General features: G+C 37.5%; 1 protein-coding gene across 6 annotated transcripts in view; it reads left to right on the top strand.

Annotated features, from left to right (window-relative positions):
• Positions 1-3,949: 3,949 nt before the first annotated feature.
• The window catches only part of CD163 (CD163 molecule), a 31,953-nt gene continuing 17,135 nt past the window's right edge, over positions 3,950-18,767 (top strand). For all 6 annotated transcript variants that reach the window (XM_034645308.1, XM_034645307.1, XM_019802771.2 and 3 more), the window contains exons 1-6: positions 3,950-4,109; positions 5,480-5,566; positions 6,540-6,860; positions 10,000-10,320; positions 13,550-13,870; positions 14,625-14,945. In XM_034645308.1, the coding sequence (XP_034501199.1) occupies positions 4,079-4,109; positions 5,480-5,566; positions 6,540-6,860; positions 10,000-10,320; positions 13,550-13,870; positions 14,625-14,945 (1,402 nt within the window). In that variant the 5' untranslated portion in view covers positions 3,950-4,078. The remainder of the gene's footprint in view (positions 4,110-5,479; positions 5,567-6,539; positions 6,861-9,999; positions 10,321-13,549; positions 13,871-14,624; positions 14,946-18,767) is intronic.

Here is an 18,767-nt window from a genome sequence, read left to right as displayed (position 1 = left end):
CCCCTAACGTAGTGTTTTAGTGACATCCCACAAAGTCTGATGTGTTTTGTTTTCATTTTTATTTATTCTTAAGTATTTTTTAATTTCCTTTTTGATTTCTTCTTTGACTATTGGATTATTAAAAGTGAGCTATTTAGTTTCCAGATATTTAAAGTTTCCTAAGATATTTTTGTTATTGATTTCTAATTGCAGTCCTTTGTTTTTTTTTAAAGATTTATTTATTTTAGAGAGAGAGTGAGAGCAGGGGGAGAGGGAAACAAGCAGACTCACTGCTGAGAGGGGAGCCTGACTTAGGTCTGGATCCCAGGACCCTGAGATCATGACCTGAGCCAAAATCAAGAGTCAGACGCTTAACCAGCAGAGCCACCCACGAGCCCCTAATTTCATTCCATTGTAATCAGAGAAGATATTTTGTATGATTTGAATTACTCTGAATGTGTTGAGACTTTTTATATGTCCAGAAATATCATTTTAGGAAATGTTTTTGCATGCACTTGAAAAGAATGTATATTCTCTTGTTATTGAATAAACTGTTCTCTACATGTTTATCAGGTTAAGTTGATTGATAATTTTGTTTATTCTACTATCTTCTGCCTAGTTGTTCTATCAATTATTGAGAGAGAGAGAGAGAGATAGAAGTCTCCTACCGTAATTATGGATTTGCTATTTCTTCTTGCAGTTCTATAAGTTTTTGCTTCATGGGTTTTGAAGCTCTCGTGTTAATTTCATAAGCGTTTAGGATTGATATGCATTCTTGATAAACAGACTCATTTACCGTTATGAAATGGTTTTCGTCGTCACCGGAAAACTTTTTTGCTCTGAAATCCACATTCGCTGATTTTGATATAGTCACTCTGCCTTTCTTTCCATTGATGTTTGCATGGCATATCTTTTTTCATAATTTTACTTTTAGCCTATTTTTTTCTTTATATTATTTAGGCATTGTATAGTTGACTTGTGCTTTTTAATTCAAGCTGCTGTTCTCTGCCTTTTAATTGGGTGTGCCTAGACCATTTACATTTAATGTAATTATAAATACAGTTGAGTCCGAATCTATTATCTTATTCTTTGTTTTCTGTTTGTCCAATCTATTCTTCATTCCTTTTTTCTCTCTTTATGGCTTCTTTTGGATTAAATACCTTTAATTCTATTTAATCTACTTTGTTGGCTTATTAGCTACCACTCTTTGTTATTTCAGTGGCTCCTTTAGGTTTGTAGGATACAATGTAGCTGATCATAGTCTATCTTCAAAAGATATTTTGTCACTTTATATATAGTACGTAAATTTTTAATAAGATTCTTCCATTTGTCTTCTTATCCTTTGTGTTATTATTGTTATTATTATCTTTTCTTATTTTTTTTTTAGACAGGGAGGAGGAGTAGAGGGAGAAGGAGAGAGAGAATTGTAAGCAGGCTCCACACTTGAACATGGGACTCGATCTCATGACCTTGAGATCATGACCTGAGCTGACATCGAAAGATGCTTAACTGACTGAGCCACCCAGGTGCCCCTCTTACTTTTTAATTATAACATGTCATTTATGTAATTTAAAAACAAAAGCAGGTAAAACTCATTTTACCAGGCTGCGTGTATGCATATTTAAGGATCTGCATCAAATACTGGAGTGTTGGTCCATGACAAGGGCTGGGGAGAGAAAAGGGTGCAGGTAGCAGGGTTGAAGGGCAAAGGGAAAAAATGAAAGTGACAAGAAATAACAAATAGAGGATTCATATATTCAACTTGTTGAAAAAGAAGACACTCTCCCTATCCTTGTTATATTAAGAGTAGAAAGTAAGATGAACAATAATAAAAAGTACAAGGTACGATTTTCAAAGTACAGGTTATATGATAGACAAATAATGACAGTAAATATTTTCCAAAATTGGAGTATCAAAAAGATGTTTTCTTTGTGTGCTTTTTAAAGGTTTATTTAATTATTTGAGAGAGAGAGAGATCAAGTGGGGGAGGGGCAGAGGGCTAGAATCTTCAAGCAGACTCCCCACTGAGCACAGAGCCCAACATGGGGCTCAATATTACCACCCTCAGATCATGACCTGAGCTGAAACCAAGAGTCAGGTGCTTACCCAATTGCAACACCCAGGCGCAGCAAGATGTTTTGTGTTTTACATTTTGTCTTGGTAGCAATACTGAGGATGATTGGAGGCAGGGGTGGTAATAGAAAGGAGGGCAAGAGTAAAATGCAGCAAAAGTAGAATGTTATTTTTTAAAACTACTAAGAGCATAAGAAAAGCCTAATTGAAAAAAAAATAGTAGGGAAATGGAAGGAATAGACCAGTGCAAAATTCAAAAGATAAAAATCTTAGCAAAAAATTTCTGCTTCCATTAAAAATGAAGAAAAAGGAAGTGCATTTATTCTCCCACCAAAAATAACTGCAAAACAGACAAAATAGGTGAAATGACAATTTTCAAGACACTGAATATCAGGCAACAAAGGACAGTGACCCATGAGAGGTGATAAACTAACAAGTTAAGTCCCATGATTACTCTGGTTTACTGCCTTGAGAGAGTTTCCATGCCAAGGAATATGCCTTTATAATATAAAGTTCACATTCTCTAACATGGTACAGGATGCCCTTCTTCATGTAAACTTCATGTTGCAGTTTACCTCACAACAATAACAGCGTTATCAGTGACATTTGTCACGGTAACAAAAAATATGTATTATCAAGTGCCTACCCTTTGGCAAGGGCTGGTGGATGTCTTGTTAAAAAAGAAGACACGTTTCCTATCCTTGGTGTTTTAAGACCACCAAGTGAGATGAACAATAAATAATTATGAAAAGTATGAGTTATAATCTTCAAAGCACAGGTTACCATGAGTGCAAATTTTCCTGAATAATTCAAGGTTAAGTTTATTTTTCCTAGTGAAGTGGTGTTTAATGAAGATATAAAAGCTAGATGAGTAAGCGTTAGCTCCAGAAAGACAGTGGCGAAAAGCAGTACACACGGAAGGAAGGAACGTACACACGGAAGGAACAATGTAAGAGATTAGTCATGTCTAAGAAATGGAAAGAAGCCAGTGTGCCCTTGTTGACCAGATTGTAGTGAGTATCTCCTTGCGATACTGGAGATGCTTCTTAAACTCCCCTGTTCTGGCCCACCACTAATACCTGAGAATATTTATGCCATCACAGACCATCAAATTTCCGTGTTTTCACATGGCTGTATTGTTTTGTACGTGCCATTTCTTATGCCTTAAATCCTTTTATCTTTTTTCTTTGGGGCAAACCCCTTCTCATATTTTAGGACACAATTTAAGCATCTTCTCACAGAAAAGAGTTCTCTGTACTGCTCATTCCTCTCTCCCAGTTGATATGACCATTTTTTCCCTCTATTTTTCACTCTGTGCTTTGAACCTCTGTTTATTATTGCTAATGTATATGTTTCCTCTCACTTGAATTTGAGCTATTTAAACCTAAAATAATGTCTTGTAAATGTGTATATACCATTTGTGGAATCTGTAATGGTCATGGCTAATTTTGTTGCAGCTCTCTGTCTCATTAGGAAAAAAAAAAGCAAGTTCTGTCTGTAGACAGTCTACAGAAAGTTATTCATTCGGCACATTTGATTATAGTCATAGTATTACAAGTGATTATAATGGTAAGGCATTATTTAATTATGCTTTGCTTATTTCACTTTAGTTTTTCTACATCACTACATAATTGTCATTTTTGTTTCTATTAGTCCAAAACAAAATACTGAAATCAAAATGTTCATTTCAATAGCAATAGGACATGAGTTAATATTTCCCCTTAATTTTTGTAAATCTGTAGTAAATGTTTCTCAATTTCTTTTGGCCATTTCATGTCCCATATTGAAGAAAACATGAGTATGAAAGGGAACCTCAGTTTATGAATGACTTCCCTTTTTTCATTGACTGACTCCACCTCCATTATGTAGCCTTTCTGGGGTTTTTTTTCGGTTTGTTTTGTTTTGTTTTGTGGAAGTGAGGTGATTTTTAGAAGTCTTAGTGGTCCTCCTCTTTAGCGGAACATTTCCAAGGAATAATACAAGAAGATATAGATATCATTAAAACCTTGGACTGGACAAACTCAGAATGGTCCGCCATGGAAACTCTGGATCTGCTGGTAAACATTTCTCATTTATTCTCATTTACCTTTTAATGTAGTATAAAGTTAGCAGTCAGTGGATCTTATTTAATAGTGATTGGCATTGGGAGAGTAAGGAGGGGAAATGGGCATTAAGCTTTAATGGCAGTAACTCGTCTCTGCCATAGATTCAAAATTGAAGATGGGGGATAAAGATTTGGCATAAAAAAAAGAGATTAGATTTGGCAACAATTTTGTAAAACTGCTGAGGTAAAATTACGAAAGGAGCTGAAATGAACTGAATTGAATTGAGTAGGAAAACAACAATTGTTAGAAAACATAAATAGACCTTACAGGAATGAATATTGATTGCAAGTTGATCACTGAGGGAAATTTAGAATAACATTCCTGAGTGTTGAAATCTACTTCATGATTTATATGGAGATGTTAAATTCACTTAGCATTTTAATTTTTTTCAAAGCTTTTTTTTTTTAAAAAAAAACATTTTGTTTATTTATTTGAGAGAGAGAGGGAGGGAGGGAGCACAAGCAGGAGCAGAGGGAGAGGGAGAAGCAGACTCCGCTGAGCAGGGAGCCCGATTCGGGACTCGATCCCAGGACCCCAGCATCATGACCTGAGCCATAGGCCGACGCTTAACTGAGCCACTGAGGGACCCCTTATTCAAAGCTTTTTAATCACAGTCTAGCATACCACATGAAAGCACAAGTCCTAAGCACACATTTCAGTGACTTATCCCAAAGTGCATGCTTCAGAGTGGCTAACCAATGCATTCTTGCCTTTACATGAGTGTCGGGTTAGAGTAAGAATAAGGAGTAGGAGTAATAAAAGCTTAGAGCTTTATGCTCTATCTAGGGATAAAATCCAGTATTTTGGTTTTTCAGATATATTCCATCAATGTTGAGCTACTGTTTAGCAGGTACGGTGCCAGGTACTGGTGAAGTAGTGTTGAGCCTGATATTCCTGGAAATTACCACCTAACCTTCTGGGTCCAGTGGGCTTGGAGATGGGGACCTCAGTAGCTGACTATCATTCTGTGCCCCTGCTAAACTTTTTTGATGCTTTTTCAGTTTTCCAGGTTTTAAGGTCTGCTCTTGAAATTCTTTTCCATCTGCAACTTGCTCCTAATTCCTCACCCCTAGGTTGCCTCTAAACATGAACATTTCCGAAGCTATTTCACTGAGAATATGTGATCCTGGGTATGAATGTTTCCTGACCACCTTGCCATTTAGAAGGACGGGTTCTTTGTCTTGGTTTGACTTTCCTTGTTAACCTCAAATCTCTGAAACCATCTGTCTTCTCCAATGTCTCTTTTTGGGAAGGCAATACTTTTGTCCTTTTCTTTCTTTCTTTCTTTTTTTCTTTCTTTTTTTTTTTTTTTGCCCCCACAGACTGTAGAAGATGTTTCGCCCTCTTGAGTTCCTCCACTGTGGCTGTGGTCTCAGTTCTCAGTGCCTGTTTGATCACCAGTTCTCTAGGTGAGTGCTTTGTCAAATGCAAATAATTCTCCTGAAGGTTCTGCAGCATCTGAAAACATGCTTCATGATTTCAAAGGATCAGATATTAAAAGCACAAAATAAGATCCTAATCACGTGACACCAAAATATGAACAAAATAGCATGGTTTCCCAAAAATAAAATAAACTTTCACAGGAAAAAATGTGCATTTTGCTTAAAGATTTAAAATAATATCTACCTAAAAAATAGGGAACAATACAGAGAAGAAAAATACCTCAGAATTACTGAGATGAAATGGAATTTGAAGAACACTTTAATAAGTTCAAATGTCAAAATTTACCTTAAAATGTATTGAGCAAGGCCAGAGAGATATCAGTGAGACCACAGGTTCCTATGTTAGTTAAAGTAATCGTAGGATGGTAGCTGAGACATTGGGGGTGGGGGGTGGTTTGGCAGAGAGAGAGAGATTTTTTCATGATAGGAGATAAATATCTCCATCTCAACTTCCATTTAAGTAGAAAAGTTTCAGCCAGATTTCAACTAGTATTTTAAGAATTCTTGGTGTTTTCCATATATATGTATAATGGGCATTAAATTCCTTAAGACTGGTCTTTGCATCCTCGTCATGAGTGAGCGTTCTTTCTATCAATCTTAAGAATTTGGAGAAACTTACATAGCTCATACGTATAAAATTCTGTAATATATTATTTACATAGTAAATTCTCTGTGGAGATTATATAAATTGACATTATAAAGAATCTCACAATTGTGTTACTTAGCTTAACTGGTTTTATGTCCTTGCTTCATCTGAAGCCTGTGATGCTGATATATGTAGTTGCATTCCCATGAAATAGCATCCTTCTATTGTATAATGGATGAGTCTGGAATGTTTCTCAAATTTGGCTTTGAAAAATAAATAAGTAATCTAAGGAATAATAATTCTCCACTCGTTCTTTGGATCCCAAACAATCGCTGCCTTTTTGCATCGTTGCAGGGGGAGCCGAGAAGGAGCTGAGGCTAACAGATGGTGAAGACAAGTGTGCCGGCAGAGTGGAGGTGAAAGTCCAGGAAGAATGGGGAACTGTGTGTAATAATGGCTGGGGCATGGATGAGGTCTCTGTGATTTGCAGGCAGCTGGGATGTCCCACTGCTATCAAAGCCACTGGATGGGCTAATTCCAGGGTAGGCTCTGGACGCATTTGGATGGATCATGTTTCTTGTCGAGGGAATGAATCTGCTCTCTGGGACTGCAAACATGATGGATGGGGAAAGCATAACTGCACTCATCAACAGGATGTTGGAGTCACCTGCTCAGGTAGGATTTGCGAAAGTCAAAGCCTCGACATGAAATGTTTTGTGGGGGGAAATATGTAGATGGGTTAAAAATGAAAAGGAACCAGTTTTCTGTAAGTCATCTAGTTCATATATAAAATCACCCAATCCGTTGCTAAAAGACCAGAAGATGCATGACAAGCTCCATTAAAAAATCAAAAAAGATTCTGAATACCACAATCAATGAGGAAGTGACCAGCCTCAATTTTATAGTCAGTAATCTTACTGTAAGTCTCTACTCCTGCATAAAAGTATCATGATATCTAAGTGAATTCTTTGTGTTCTTTCTCAGTAACATGCTGCTTTTGTGCATTGACCTTTTTGTCCATTCACTGATAATCAACTTACTGAAGTGAGAAATAAATATTCCTAGAACTAATCCTTTGTTGGAAGAAGGCTGTTTTGCCAAGTATAATTGCTTTTTCCAGTGTATAATGTTATTTATTTCATTTAATGGTGGTTTGTTGTGGGGTTTTTTAAGATTTATTTATTTATTTTATTTGAGAGAGAGAGAGAGAGCTGGGGGAAGGGCAGAAGGGGAAGGAGAGAGAGAGAATAGAGGACAAATCCTCAAACAGACTCCCTGCTGAGCACGGAGCTCAACACAGGGCTCGATCCCAACACCATGAGATCCTGACCTGAGCTGAAATCAAGAGTCAGATGCCTAACCAACTGAGCCACCCGGGTGCCCCAGGTAGTTTTGATTTATAAAACATTTCATAAATTTTATCTCAGTTACCCTTACAATAACTCAGAAAGTTCTGTGTCAGACCTTTCTGCTGTAAATCCCAAGGTCATATTTATGACCCAAGTCAGATTCTTGGGCTTCCCATTTCTCCTTGTTCATTTCACTGCTCTCTCTCTCCTAGCCTCTTTCTTAAAGACCATCTCCTCCATGGGACTGATTTTTAGAAAGGACTAATCTCTCCCCAAGCATTGGGGTGTATTGGGAACAACACAGGCTAGTATCTAGAAAAATGCAGGATTAAATTCCAACTCAGAAGCTCATGAATGTTATTTTGATTAAGTGGTAAAATTTTTCTAAACTTCAGTTTCTGAAAACTCAGTGCTTTAATACACGTAGAGCTCTACTTTTTCCTTCTTCCTTCCATCCTTGCGCTCTCCACTCCTCTTCCTTCTCCTCCTCCTCTTCCTCCCTCTTCTTCTCTTAGTGTTAATCATTACGGGGGAAGGAAAGGGAATAGCAATAGTAACATCTACATGGAGCATCTACAGTAAGGTTAAAAACCATAATAAATCTTGCCAGGCTCAGGGAGCATTGGTGGCTCAGTTGATTGAGCATCAGACTCTTGATTTTGGCTCAGGTCATGATCTTGGGGTGGTGGGATCGAGCCCCGGTCTGGCTCCATGCTCAGTGCAGAGTCTGCTTGTCCTTCTCCCTCTGCTCCTCCCCCGCCCCCACTCTCTCACTCTCAAATAAATGACTACATAAAATCTTTAAAAAATTCTTGCCAGGCTCCTACTATAATTATTGCAGCCTATAGAGCTATTTAAGCTCAGACATCAATGTAGCACTTTTTTTTTAAAGATTTATTTATTCGACAGAGATAGAGACAGCCAGCGAGAGAGGGAACACAAGCAGGGGGAGTGGGAGAGGAAGAAGCAGGCTTCCCAGTGGAGGAGCCTGATGTGGGGCTCGATCCCAGAACGCCGGGATCACGCCCTGAGCCAAAGGCAGACGCTTAACCGCTGTGCCACCCAGGCGCCCCCAATGTAGCACTTTTAACTCTTGTTTTCTGTTTTTTCATACTTAAGGATAGAATTAATCAAATTTGCTTTTTCAAGTTTATACAGCAAATGTGCCAACTGGTGCATGCCTAGGCACCCCAGGGCTCCCCAGTTTCATGAGGTTTTGGAGGCTGTATTTCTGAGATTTCTCCACCCTGACTAATGCTCAGTCCTCAGAGCCTCCACCTCTTGGGAGGTTTTGTTATTATCACACTCTCAGGGACAACAGAGTCTAACAGGAGAATAAACGCTGGTGTTAGACTGCTTTTTCTTTTCACCTTCTGGCTCTACTATTTTCTAGGTATATGGTCCTGTGACAATTAGGCAAACTGAGAATGCTTATTGGTGAAGTAAGGATAGTGGGAATAACACATAATGCTCAATGTTGTGAAGATTGATAGCACAGGTGATACACTTGGAACATCAGATGTATATTTTAATTGTGAACTATTATTTTTATGATTATAAATTGTCCAGAACAAAAAATCCTGTTAAGTAGAGGTCTCTGCCTGGTATTTAGAGCTTTTAAAAGTGAATCCCTTTCTCAAAAAGAGAGCCTCTAAACATTTTGTTCAAGCTCAAACAGTTTTTGTTTTTTTACGTGTCCCCAGATTTCATCCCAAATCTCCTTTTCTTGGGTATTTTAGTCCTCATAGAAAATCTAGAGAAGAGTGTATAGAGAGAATTTCCTTTATGAAAAACTGTTCTTTGCTAAAAATGTACCAGATGCTTTGGGGGAGGGGAAGCTTTGATTCGAACAGGAGATTGGTAAGAAATGAGTCATTTTGATTTATTTTTTCCTCGATTCTTATTAATTTGGTATACCATAGGATGCTTTTGCAAACTATTGTGCGTGCTTAGGCATTTTTATTTTTCCCTTTTTCCTGTTTTCTAATTTTATATTTGACTTCAGACAATTCTTCATGCTCTGAACTATAGATAATAGAGAAAGATTAAAATAAAGATTTTAAATGTTCAACAAATGACCAGTTTGCCATTTTTGCTACTTTGTTGGGTGAGTTAATTTTATTTTCTCTAGTTTTTAAAATGAGTGCTTTAAGTCAAATCAATCAATTTCTATATAAAAGAATGCTTACTTTGTCTTAGTAATGGAAGGAAATAAAAACAAAACAGAAAGCAAATTTTAAACTACAAAACATTTTCCTTGGTAAGTAGGTATAGATGAAAGTCCTAGTTGTTAGCTGGTCTTTAAAAGATTAAAATTCCCTAATATGTAAAGATGGGCAGCACCCAAAATGAGGCACCGTTATTAAGGACAGCATCAAATCTCGAGTGTCCAGAGGAATCTTGTTTCCTAAAGTCACTTTTGAATGAAATATCACTTCTGAACTCTAGCCTTTTTTCTGCTCTAGATGGATCCAATTTGGAGATAAGGCTGATGAATGGAGGAAACCAGTGTTCTGGAAGAATAGAGGTCAAGTTCCAAGGACAGTGGGGAACAGTGTGTGATGATAACTTCAACATAGATCATGCTTCTGTGGTTTGTAAACAGCTCGAATGTGGAAGTGCTGTCAGTTTCTCTGGTTCAGCTAATTTTGGAGAAGGTTCTGGGCCAATCTGGTTTGATGATCTTGTATGCAGTGGAAATGAGTCAGCTCTCTGGAACTGCAAGCACGAAGGATGGGGAAAGCATAACTGTGATCACTCTGAGGATGTTGGAGTGATTTGCTTGGGTAAGGACTGATCCGATTTTGTTCTGTTCTTTCTGAGAAGCAAAAAGAAAGGGGGTAAGAGCCTGAAAAAGCCTGAACTCAAAAACAGAATGAGGACTGCTTCCTCAATCACCTTCTTATGGCCTAATTTCAGGTTCCCCTCTGATACTTGCAGAGATTTTACCTGAACTGAAGTGAGAATAATTAGGTTAGGGAGGAAGGATGAACAGTGAAACTGAGATCCCAGTCATAAGGATAGAAGGAGGTGTTTAGAGAATAATCTAACCCTCCTTCTTCCTCCCAACACCCCAAAAAAAGAGAAGAAAGAAAAAGAGAAAAAGAAAAAAAAAACAGCTTAACTAGCAAATTGTACTTTTAGGATGAATTTTAAAAACAAATCACACCCTTATCATCCTCTCCCTGCAAAGAGTTTAAGCCACCCCTTCCCAAAATATTTGTTCAAATTCACAGAATCAAGTGATAAAAAATAGTTTGGTTTTCTATTAAAACCTCATTTATGCTAGTGCTATGGTGTGAACAGACTCTGTGTCTAGAGACTTCCATGTTCCATGTCTGCTCAGGGCACAAGGACAGTGGATTTTTGTGTGCAGGGATGATGCCCCTTTTTTCACTTGAGTTTTTAGTTTGAAGCAGACCTAGTAGGTCCTGAACCCAAAGAACATTCAGAAAAACAGAGTAAAATCTCCCTGTATTCACCAGATATCTTTTTTTTTTCCAATAACGAAAACTCAATTCAAATTTTAACTAACTAACTAACTTTAAGGAAAGAGGATGCTGACTAAGAAAACTGGGGAATCCAGAGGTCCCGTTGGCTTCAGGCACAGCTGGATTCAAACACTGAAACAATGCCATGGGGGTGTTCTGGCTCTTTTTCTATTTCTTACATTGGCCCTTTGCTGTTGTTGGACAACATGACCATCTATTGTTTGAACTACAAAGAATGGGATTCCTACAGAAGAGATGGAATCTGTTAGCTGAAGAAAGCAAGAGGGATTGGGGATTGAAAAATGCACAGGAGTTACCTTCCATTCTCCTTTACCCACCAAAATCTTTCTAGGTCCCCAACCAGCACATTTCTTCTCAATGCTGAGGACTCACAGTAAATAGTATTGTGGCAACAAACGCTAAAACTTCCAGAAGAAAGGGGCAACTTATTTATTATAAGAAATTGCTCAGGATCAAGCTCTGACTGGGGAGGTTCTTTGAAGAATACTGTTTGGGGGAGGTGAAAGTGGTAATGATGAGGTCCCCTTTTCTCTTTGCTTGCTTTTAGACTAAGGAAGTGGTCACAAAGGGACCAGGCATATAACGCAAACCAGGTAGTTATAGATAGGTAATGAGTCAGAGGCAAAAGTCAATGTTGAGTCATGGGCAAACCGGAATGTGTGCATATCACCTAAACACCTGCAAATATATATTTAACAAGAAAAAACAATCAATTCCAATAAAAACTCCATGATAGTCAAAACAAATCTCTAGATAAAATATGGCCTCTGGATCTCCTGTTAGTAAATTTTTCCTTTTTTTTTTTTTTAAGATTTCATTTATTTATTTGAGAGAGGGAGAGAGAGCAGGGGAAGCAGCAGGCAGAGGAAGAGCAGACTCCCCGTTGAGCAGGGTGCCCAACGCAGGGCTCGATCCCAGGACCCCGAGACATGACCTGAGCCAAAGTCAGATGCTACCCAGGCACCAAAGGAATTCTTTTTATAGTACATACTCTCTGTACTGAAAAGTCGTGTCTTCTTTTTCTAAAAAAGTTATTATTGAAGCATCATTGACATAAATGTTATATTAGTTACAGATGGACAACATGTTGGTTTGACAATTCTGTGAATTACTCGCTGTTCTCCACAATAAGCACGGTCACCATTTGTCACCGTACAAAGTTATTATAGTGTTATTGACTATATTCCCTATGCTATACTTTTCATCTCTCTGACTTATTTATTTTATAACTGGAAGTTTGTACCTCTTGATCCCCTTTATCTATTTCACCCCTCCCCTTGCCCACCTCACCTCTGGCAACCACCCGTTTGCTCTTTATAGTTAAGAGTCTGTTCATTTGTTTTGTGTTTTAGATTCCACATATAAATGGAATAATTTGATATTTGCCTTTCTTGCTCTGACTTAATTCATTTAGCATTATACCCTATACGTCCATCCATGTTGTTACAAATGGCAAGATCTCATTCTTTTTTAAGGTTGAGTAATATTCCATTCTCTTCCGTATCCTGACTATTGTAAATAATGCTGCAATAAACATAGAAATGCATATGTTTTTTCAAATTAGCGTTTTCATTTTCCTTGGGGAAATCACCAGTAGTGGAATTACTGGATCATATGGTATTTCTATTTTTAATTTTTTTATTGTTTTTAATTTTAATTCCAGTGTAGTTAAAATACAGTGTTATATTAGTTTCGAGTGTACAAATTGGTGATTCAACAACTCTATACATTACTCAGTGTTCATCCTGATGAGTGTACTCTTAATCCCCTTCACCTATTTCACTCATCCTCCCACCCACCTGCCCTCTGGTAACCATTAGTTCTGTGTAGTTAAGAGTCTGCTTCTTTGTCTCTCTCTCTCTCTTTTTTTCCTTTGCTCATTTGTTTTGTTTCCTAAATTCCACATATAAATGAAATCATGTGGTATTTGTCTTTCTCTGACTGACTTATTTTACCTAGTATTATACTGTCTAGCTCCATCCATGTTATTGCAAATGGTAAGATTTTATTCTTTTTATGGCTGAATAATATTCTGTCATATATATACCACACCTTCTCTAGCTATTAATCTATTGATGGACACTTGAGCTGCTTCCATAATTTGGCTATCATAAATAATGCTGCTATCTACATAGGAGTGCATACATACATCCCTTCAAATTAGGGTTTTGTATTTTGGGGGAAAGTATCCAGTAGTGAAATTCCTGGATCATAGGTAGTACTATTAGGAATTTTTTGAGGAACCTCCATATTGGTTTCCATGGTGGCTGCATCAGTTTGCATTCCCACCAACAATGCAAGAGGCTTCCCCTTTCTTGGCATCTTTGCCAAGACTTGTTATTTCTTATCTTTTTGATACTAACTATTCTGAAAAGTCCTGTCTTCTTGCCCACACCACTCTTTCTTCATCTTTAATGATTTCCAGTGGTATTATATCACTGTTTTCTCTGTCTCTACTTATAGTCCCCCCTTATTCATGATTTGCTTTGTGTCCCTCTTACAGATGGAGCAGATCTCAGCCTGAGACTGGTAGATGGAGTCACTGAATGTTCAGGAAGACTAGAAGTAAAATTCCAAGGGGAATGGGGGACAGTGTGTGATGATGGCTGGGATAGTAACGATGCTGCTGTGGTATGTAAGCAATTGGGATGCCCAACTGCCATCACCGCCACTGGTCGAGTTAACACCAGTGAGGGAACTGGACACATTTGGCTTGACAGTGTTTCCTGTCACGGACACGAATCTGCTCTCTGGCAGTGCATACACCACGAATGGGGAAAGCATTACTGCAATCATAATGAAGATGCTGGTGTGACATGTTCTGGTAAGTTAAAAGAAAAAGAAAAACAGAGAAGGAAGGACCTGTGTATTTTAGGAGTAGGAATGGGTGTGAGATGGGAGAGAGAGAAATAATTAATAATTTCCTTATTGTAAGGAATCTTAAACACATTCTTTTTTTCTTTCTTAAAAGATTTTATCTGTCTATTTATCTATCTACCTATTTATATCTATTTATTTAGAGAGCATGAGCAGGGGGAGAGGCAGAGGGAGAGGGAGAGAGAATCCTCAAGCAGACTGCACACTGAGCTGATAGCCTGACCTGGGCTCAATCCCACAACCCCAAGATCAGGATCCAAAGATCACAACCCTGAGATCACAACCTGAACCAAAACCAAGAGTTGGACACTCAACCGACTGAGCCACTCAGGCATCTGCATTCTTTATTTGACTAATTTGGAGGGTTGTCTGACTATTTTCTGTAGTAATTATTCAGGCTGCTGTTAGGGGCCACATTTCAGATTCTTAAATCTACATGGATCTCTGAGACACAAAATGTTGTCTTTTTAAAAAATCTCCAACTTGTTCATATTTTTCTGCCATTGACAATTTCTATTAACCCTTGCAACTATAATCCTGTTTCTACCGAATTCATGGCCTATACTGGCTGTTAAAAAAAGCCAGAAGATAGATAAGTCATCATTTCCAATGCCTCAGTATCTGGGAAGGAAGATAAAAAATCTATTCTTTGGGAGCTAACCTCCATATGTATCTATGTACTGTTTATGTTTCTTTTGCAGATGGATCCGATCTGGAGCTGAGACTTGTCGGTGGAGGTAGTCGCTGTGCTGGGACAGTGGAGGTGGAAATTCAGAAACTGATAGGGAAAGTATGTGACAGAGGCTGGGGACTGAAAGAAGCCGACGTGGTTTGCAGGCAGTTGGGATGTGGATCTGCTCTCAAAACTTCCTATCAGATTTATTCCAAAGTTAAGACAACAGACACATGGCTGTTTTTAAGCAGCTGTGTTGGAAATGAAACTTCTCTTTGGGACTGCAAGAACTGGCAGTGGGGTGGACTTAGCTGTGATCACTATGAAGAAGCTAAAGTTACCTGCTCAGGTAAGACTTTCAATTGACATGTTAAGAAGTTGGATTCCAAGAGTATAAATTTCCAGTAAGATCCTTGAAACTGATGAGAAACATTGATCCTTATGACTATCTCTCACTCAAGAAATGTCTATTCCATTGTGTGAGTTTCAGATGAAATTATAACTCATTTTGTGCCTTGGTCACAGATGTGACTTCTTTTGTTTTGTTTTTGTTCACTTTAGCTTTTCAGTAATTTTTTTTTAAATTTAATTATTTGAGAGAGAGAGAGAGAGGGTGGAGGGAGGGGCAAAGGGAGAGGGGGAAAGAATCCCAAGAAGACTCCCTGTTGAGTGAGGAGCTCAGTCTCAGGACCCTGAGATCATGACTTGAGCTGAAACCAAGAGTTGGATACTTAACGAACTGCACCACCCAGGTGCCCCTGTTTTTGTTTTTATTTAAATAACAGTTAGTTAAAGGGCACCTGGATGGCTTAGCTGGTTGAGCAACTGACTCTTGATTTTAGCTCAGGTCATGATCTCACGTTCATGAGATCAGCCCTGCGTTGTACTCCTTGGGGAGTCTGCTAGGGATTCTCTCTCTCCCTCTGCCCCTCCCCCAGCCTCTCTCTCTCTCTCTCTAAATGAATAAAATCCTAAAAATATAAGTTAGTTAACATACAGTGTAATATTAGTTTCTGATGTACAAATTAGTGATTTAACGCTTACAAAGAACACCCAGTGCCCTCCTTAATCTCGTCTGCCCCACCTCCCCTCTGGTAGCCATATTTTGTTTTCTATAATTAAGAGTCTGTTTCTTGGTTTGCCTCTCTCTCTCTCTCTTCTTTTTCCTATGCTTGTTCATTAAGAAACAAAACAAAACAATTGAGTCATTTTTAAATCCATGGAAGTATGAAAGATTATTAAAATTTTGAAGGTAGAACTTAAATATGTCTTTCATGGGAATGTCTCCAAATGATTTTAATAATCTGTTGGATAAGCTGGCATGACTGAACCTTAGGCTCTATCTTTTTTTTTTAATTTGTTATTGTTATGTTAGTCACCATACAGTACATCATTAGTTTCTGATGTAGTGTTCCATTATTCATTGTTTGCGTATAACACCCAGTGCACCATGCAATAAGTACCCTCCTTAATACCCATCACTGGCCCAGCCCAACCCCCAACCCCTCCCCTCTGAAACCCTCAGTTTGTTTCCCAGAGTCCATAGTCTCTTGCGGTTCATTCCCCCTTCTGTTTACCCCCCCTTCATCCTTCCTTTCCTTCTCCTACCGATCTCACTGTTATTCTTTTGTTCCACAAATGAGTGAAACCATATGATAATTGTCTTTCTCTGCTTGACTTATTTCACTTAGCATAATCTCCTCGTCTAGTCCATGTTGCTGCAAATGTTTGGTAATCGTTCTTTCTGATGGCTTAATATTCCATTGTATATATGGACCACATCTTCTTTATCCATTCGTCTGTTGAAGAGTATCTCAGCTCCTTCCACAGTTTGGCTATTGTGGACATTCCTGCTATGAACATTGGGGTGCATATGGCTCTTCTTTTCACTACATCTCTATCTTTGGGGTAAATACCCAGTAGTGCAATTGCTGGGTCATAGGGTAGCTCTATTTTTAACTTTTTGAGGGACCTCCACACTGATTTCCAAAGTGGCTGTACCAACTTGCATTCCCACCAACGGTGTAAGAGGGTTCCCTTTATCCACATCCTCTCCAACATTTGTTGTTTCCTTCCTTGCCATTTTTGCCATTCTAACTGGCGTGAGGTGGTATCTCAATGTGGTTTTGATTTGAATTTCCCTGATGGCTAATGATTTTGAACATTTTTTCATGTGTCTGTTAGCCGTTTGTATGTCTTCATTGGAAAAGTGTCTGTTCATATCTTCTGCCCATTTCTTGATTTGATTATTTGTTTTTATCTTTCTATGTAAGAATTTCTTCTTTCTGAATGTTTTTGTGCATTTCACTGTAACCTCTTTTAGCAGTTCCAAAGTGAGCTTTGAGTTGGCCAGGTATAAGGAAAATCTCTAGTATTTAATGCTAATCACATTTATACAAACACTAACATTGTTGAAAAGTGATGCCTTTTTAACAACTCTAAGGTAACATATTGACATAACTATTACTGATATAGTAAAAGAAAGACTTCCGGGAAAGAAACATAAGAGCAAAACCATTAGCCAGGTAGAGATGTAGTCATATGGAGCTGCATGTCCACTAACCAATGGCTTTACTCCAGATACATCCTAATCTAGATGTGCTCCCATGTGCATTACCTGATGTTACAAATTCTGTCTAATTACATAGAAATTATCCTCTGATTGGAAAAAGACAATCTTTTAAGATACAAATTTGAATATACGTAACTGCTTTCAACCATTCGTCTTTCCTTTTCTAAAGAGGTTTCTTGTTTCGACAATATATTCACATAGTGCACACTTTGTTTTTGTGTGTGTGTGTTTTCGTGTGTTTTGTGGGGTTTTTTTTTTTTTTGGTTGCTGTTGTTCACAATTTGAAATGAAAGTGTAAGCTCTTCCTGAAAGATATCCCCACCTGTCCAGTCCTACTCTTCACAGACAACTTCCATGACTGGGGTATTAACATATTCTTTAGGAGATATTTTATGTAAATACAAAAAAATCCATATATGTTTCACCTCATTTTGTTTGTTCAAATGTTGACATATTATATATAATATTGTTCTGTACCATAGTATTCACTTAGTAAAATATCTTGACCATTTCATATCAATATTTAAAAACCTTTCTGAAATTACTTCTCTACCCATTACATCTCACTTCTTATCATTTATTACTGTGTGACTTTATTTATACTTTTAATTCCTTTTATTAGGTAAAATTAGCTTGGTTTTGCTTTTTTTTTAATGAACCAGCATTTGGATTTTTTAAGATTAATACTATTTTCATTTTCTAATTCATTATAATTTGTTTTCCTTTCTATTAATTCCTTTATGATTTCTGACTGATTTAACTTCTTGAGTTCAGTGCTTAAATAATGTTGATTCTTTCCTAGTTATTAATATAAATATGTGAGGTTGTAGGTTTTCCACTGAGTATACCAGTGACTGTATCATATAATTGACTAATTGACGCTCTGTGAATCTGGGACATAGATCTTCCTGTGACTGTAATGTGGTCATTATGAATTGTTCTTTTTAGTATTACAAAGTTTCCCCTTTTCTATGGTCAAATGATTTTTCTTCTGAATCAAACTTGTCTGATAGTAATATCACAACTATTGCTTTATTTATTTTCTATTCTTTTATTTTCAACCTTTATGAATCATTTGTATTCATCATAGAATTCAGGTTAATTTTAAAAGCATAAATACATAAATACAAGCATCACTTTTTTCATCATTGAATTCAGATCTATTTTAGAAAGAACTCTGATTGGGTTACTTTTTAGAGATGAGAGGCATATTTGACCCTATCTTAGTCATACTATGCACTTCCATGTTGTCATATTATGTATACATAATATTTATTGTCATCATGTATCATGCTACAACTAACTCTGAACTGTATTTCTCTACATAACTTTTGGGGGGGAACTTTGTGTTTGGGCATATGTAAGTATAATTGTATGTCTGATCATTTCTTTCTAAATATTTTCCTATTAATTGCATTTTATATTAGTTAGCGTGAAGTTTAGCAGCATCCAAAAGAAAGCCAAATAAGAGTGGATAAAGAAAAAGTTTACTTCTTTCTCACTAAAATAAGTCAATTAGGTAAGCAGTTTAAGGTTATTTGGGTGTTTCTGTGGGCACCAAGAAGCACCTAGAGTTGTTTTTCTGTGGTAATTATCAAA

The sequence above is a fragment of the Ailuropoda melanoleuca genome, chromosome 16 (genome assembly GCF_002007445.2).
Source record: "Ailuropoda melanoleuca isolate Jingjing chromosome 16, ASM200744v2, whole genome shotgun sequence".
NCBI lineage: Eukaryota > Metazoa > Chordata > Mammalia > Carnivora > Ursidae > Ailuropoda > Ailuropoda melanoleuca.
Note: the sequence above shows the minus strand (reverse complement) of the source record. Positions and strands in the feature narration are given on the sequence as shown.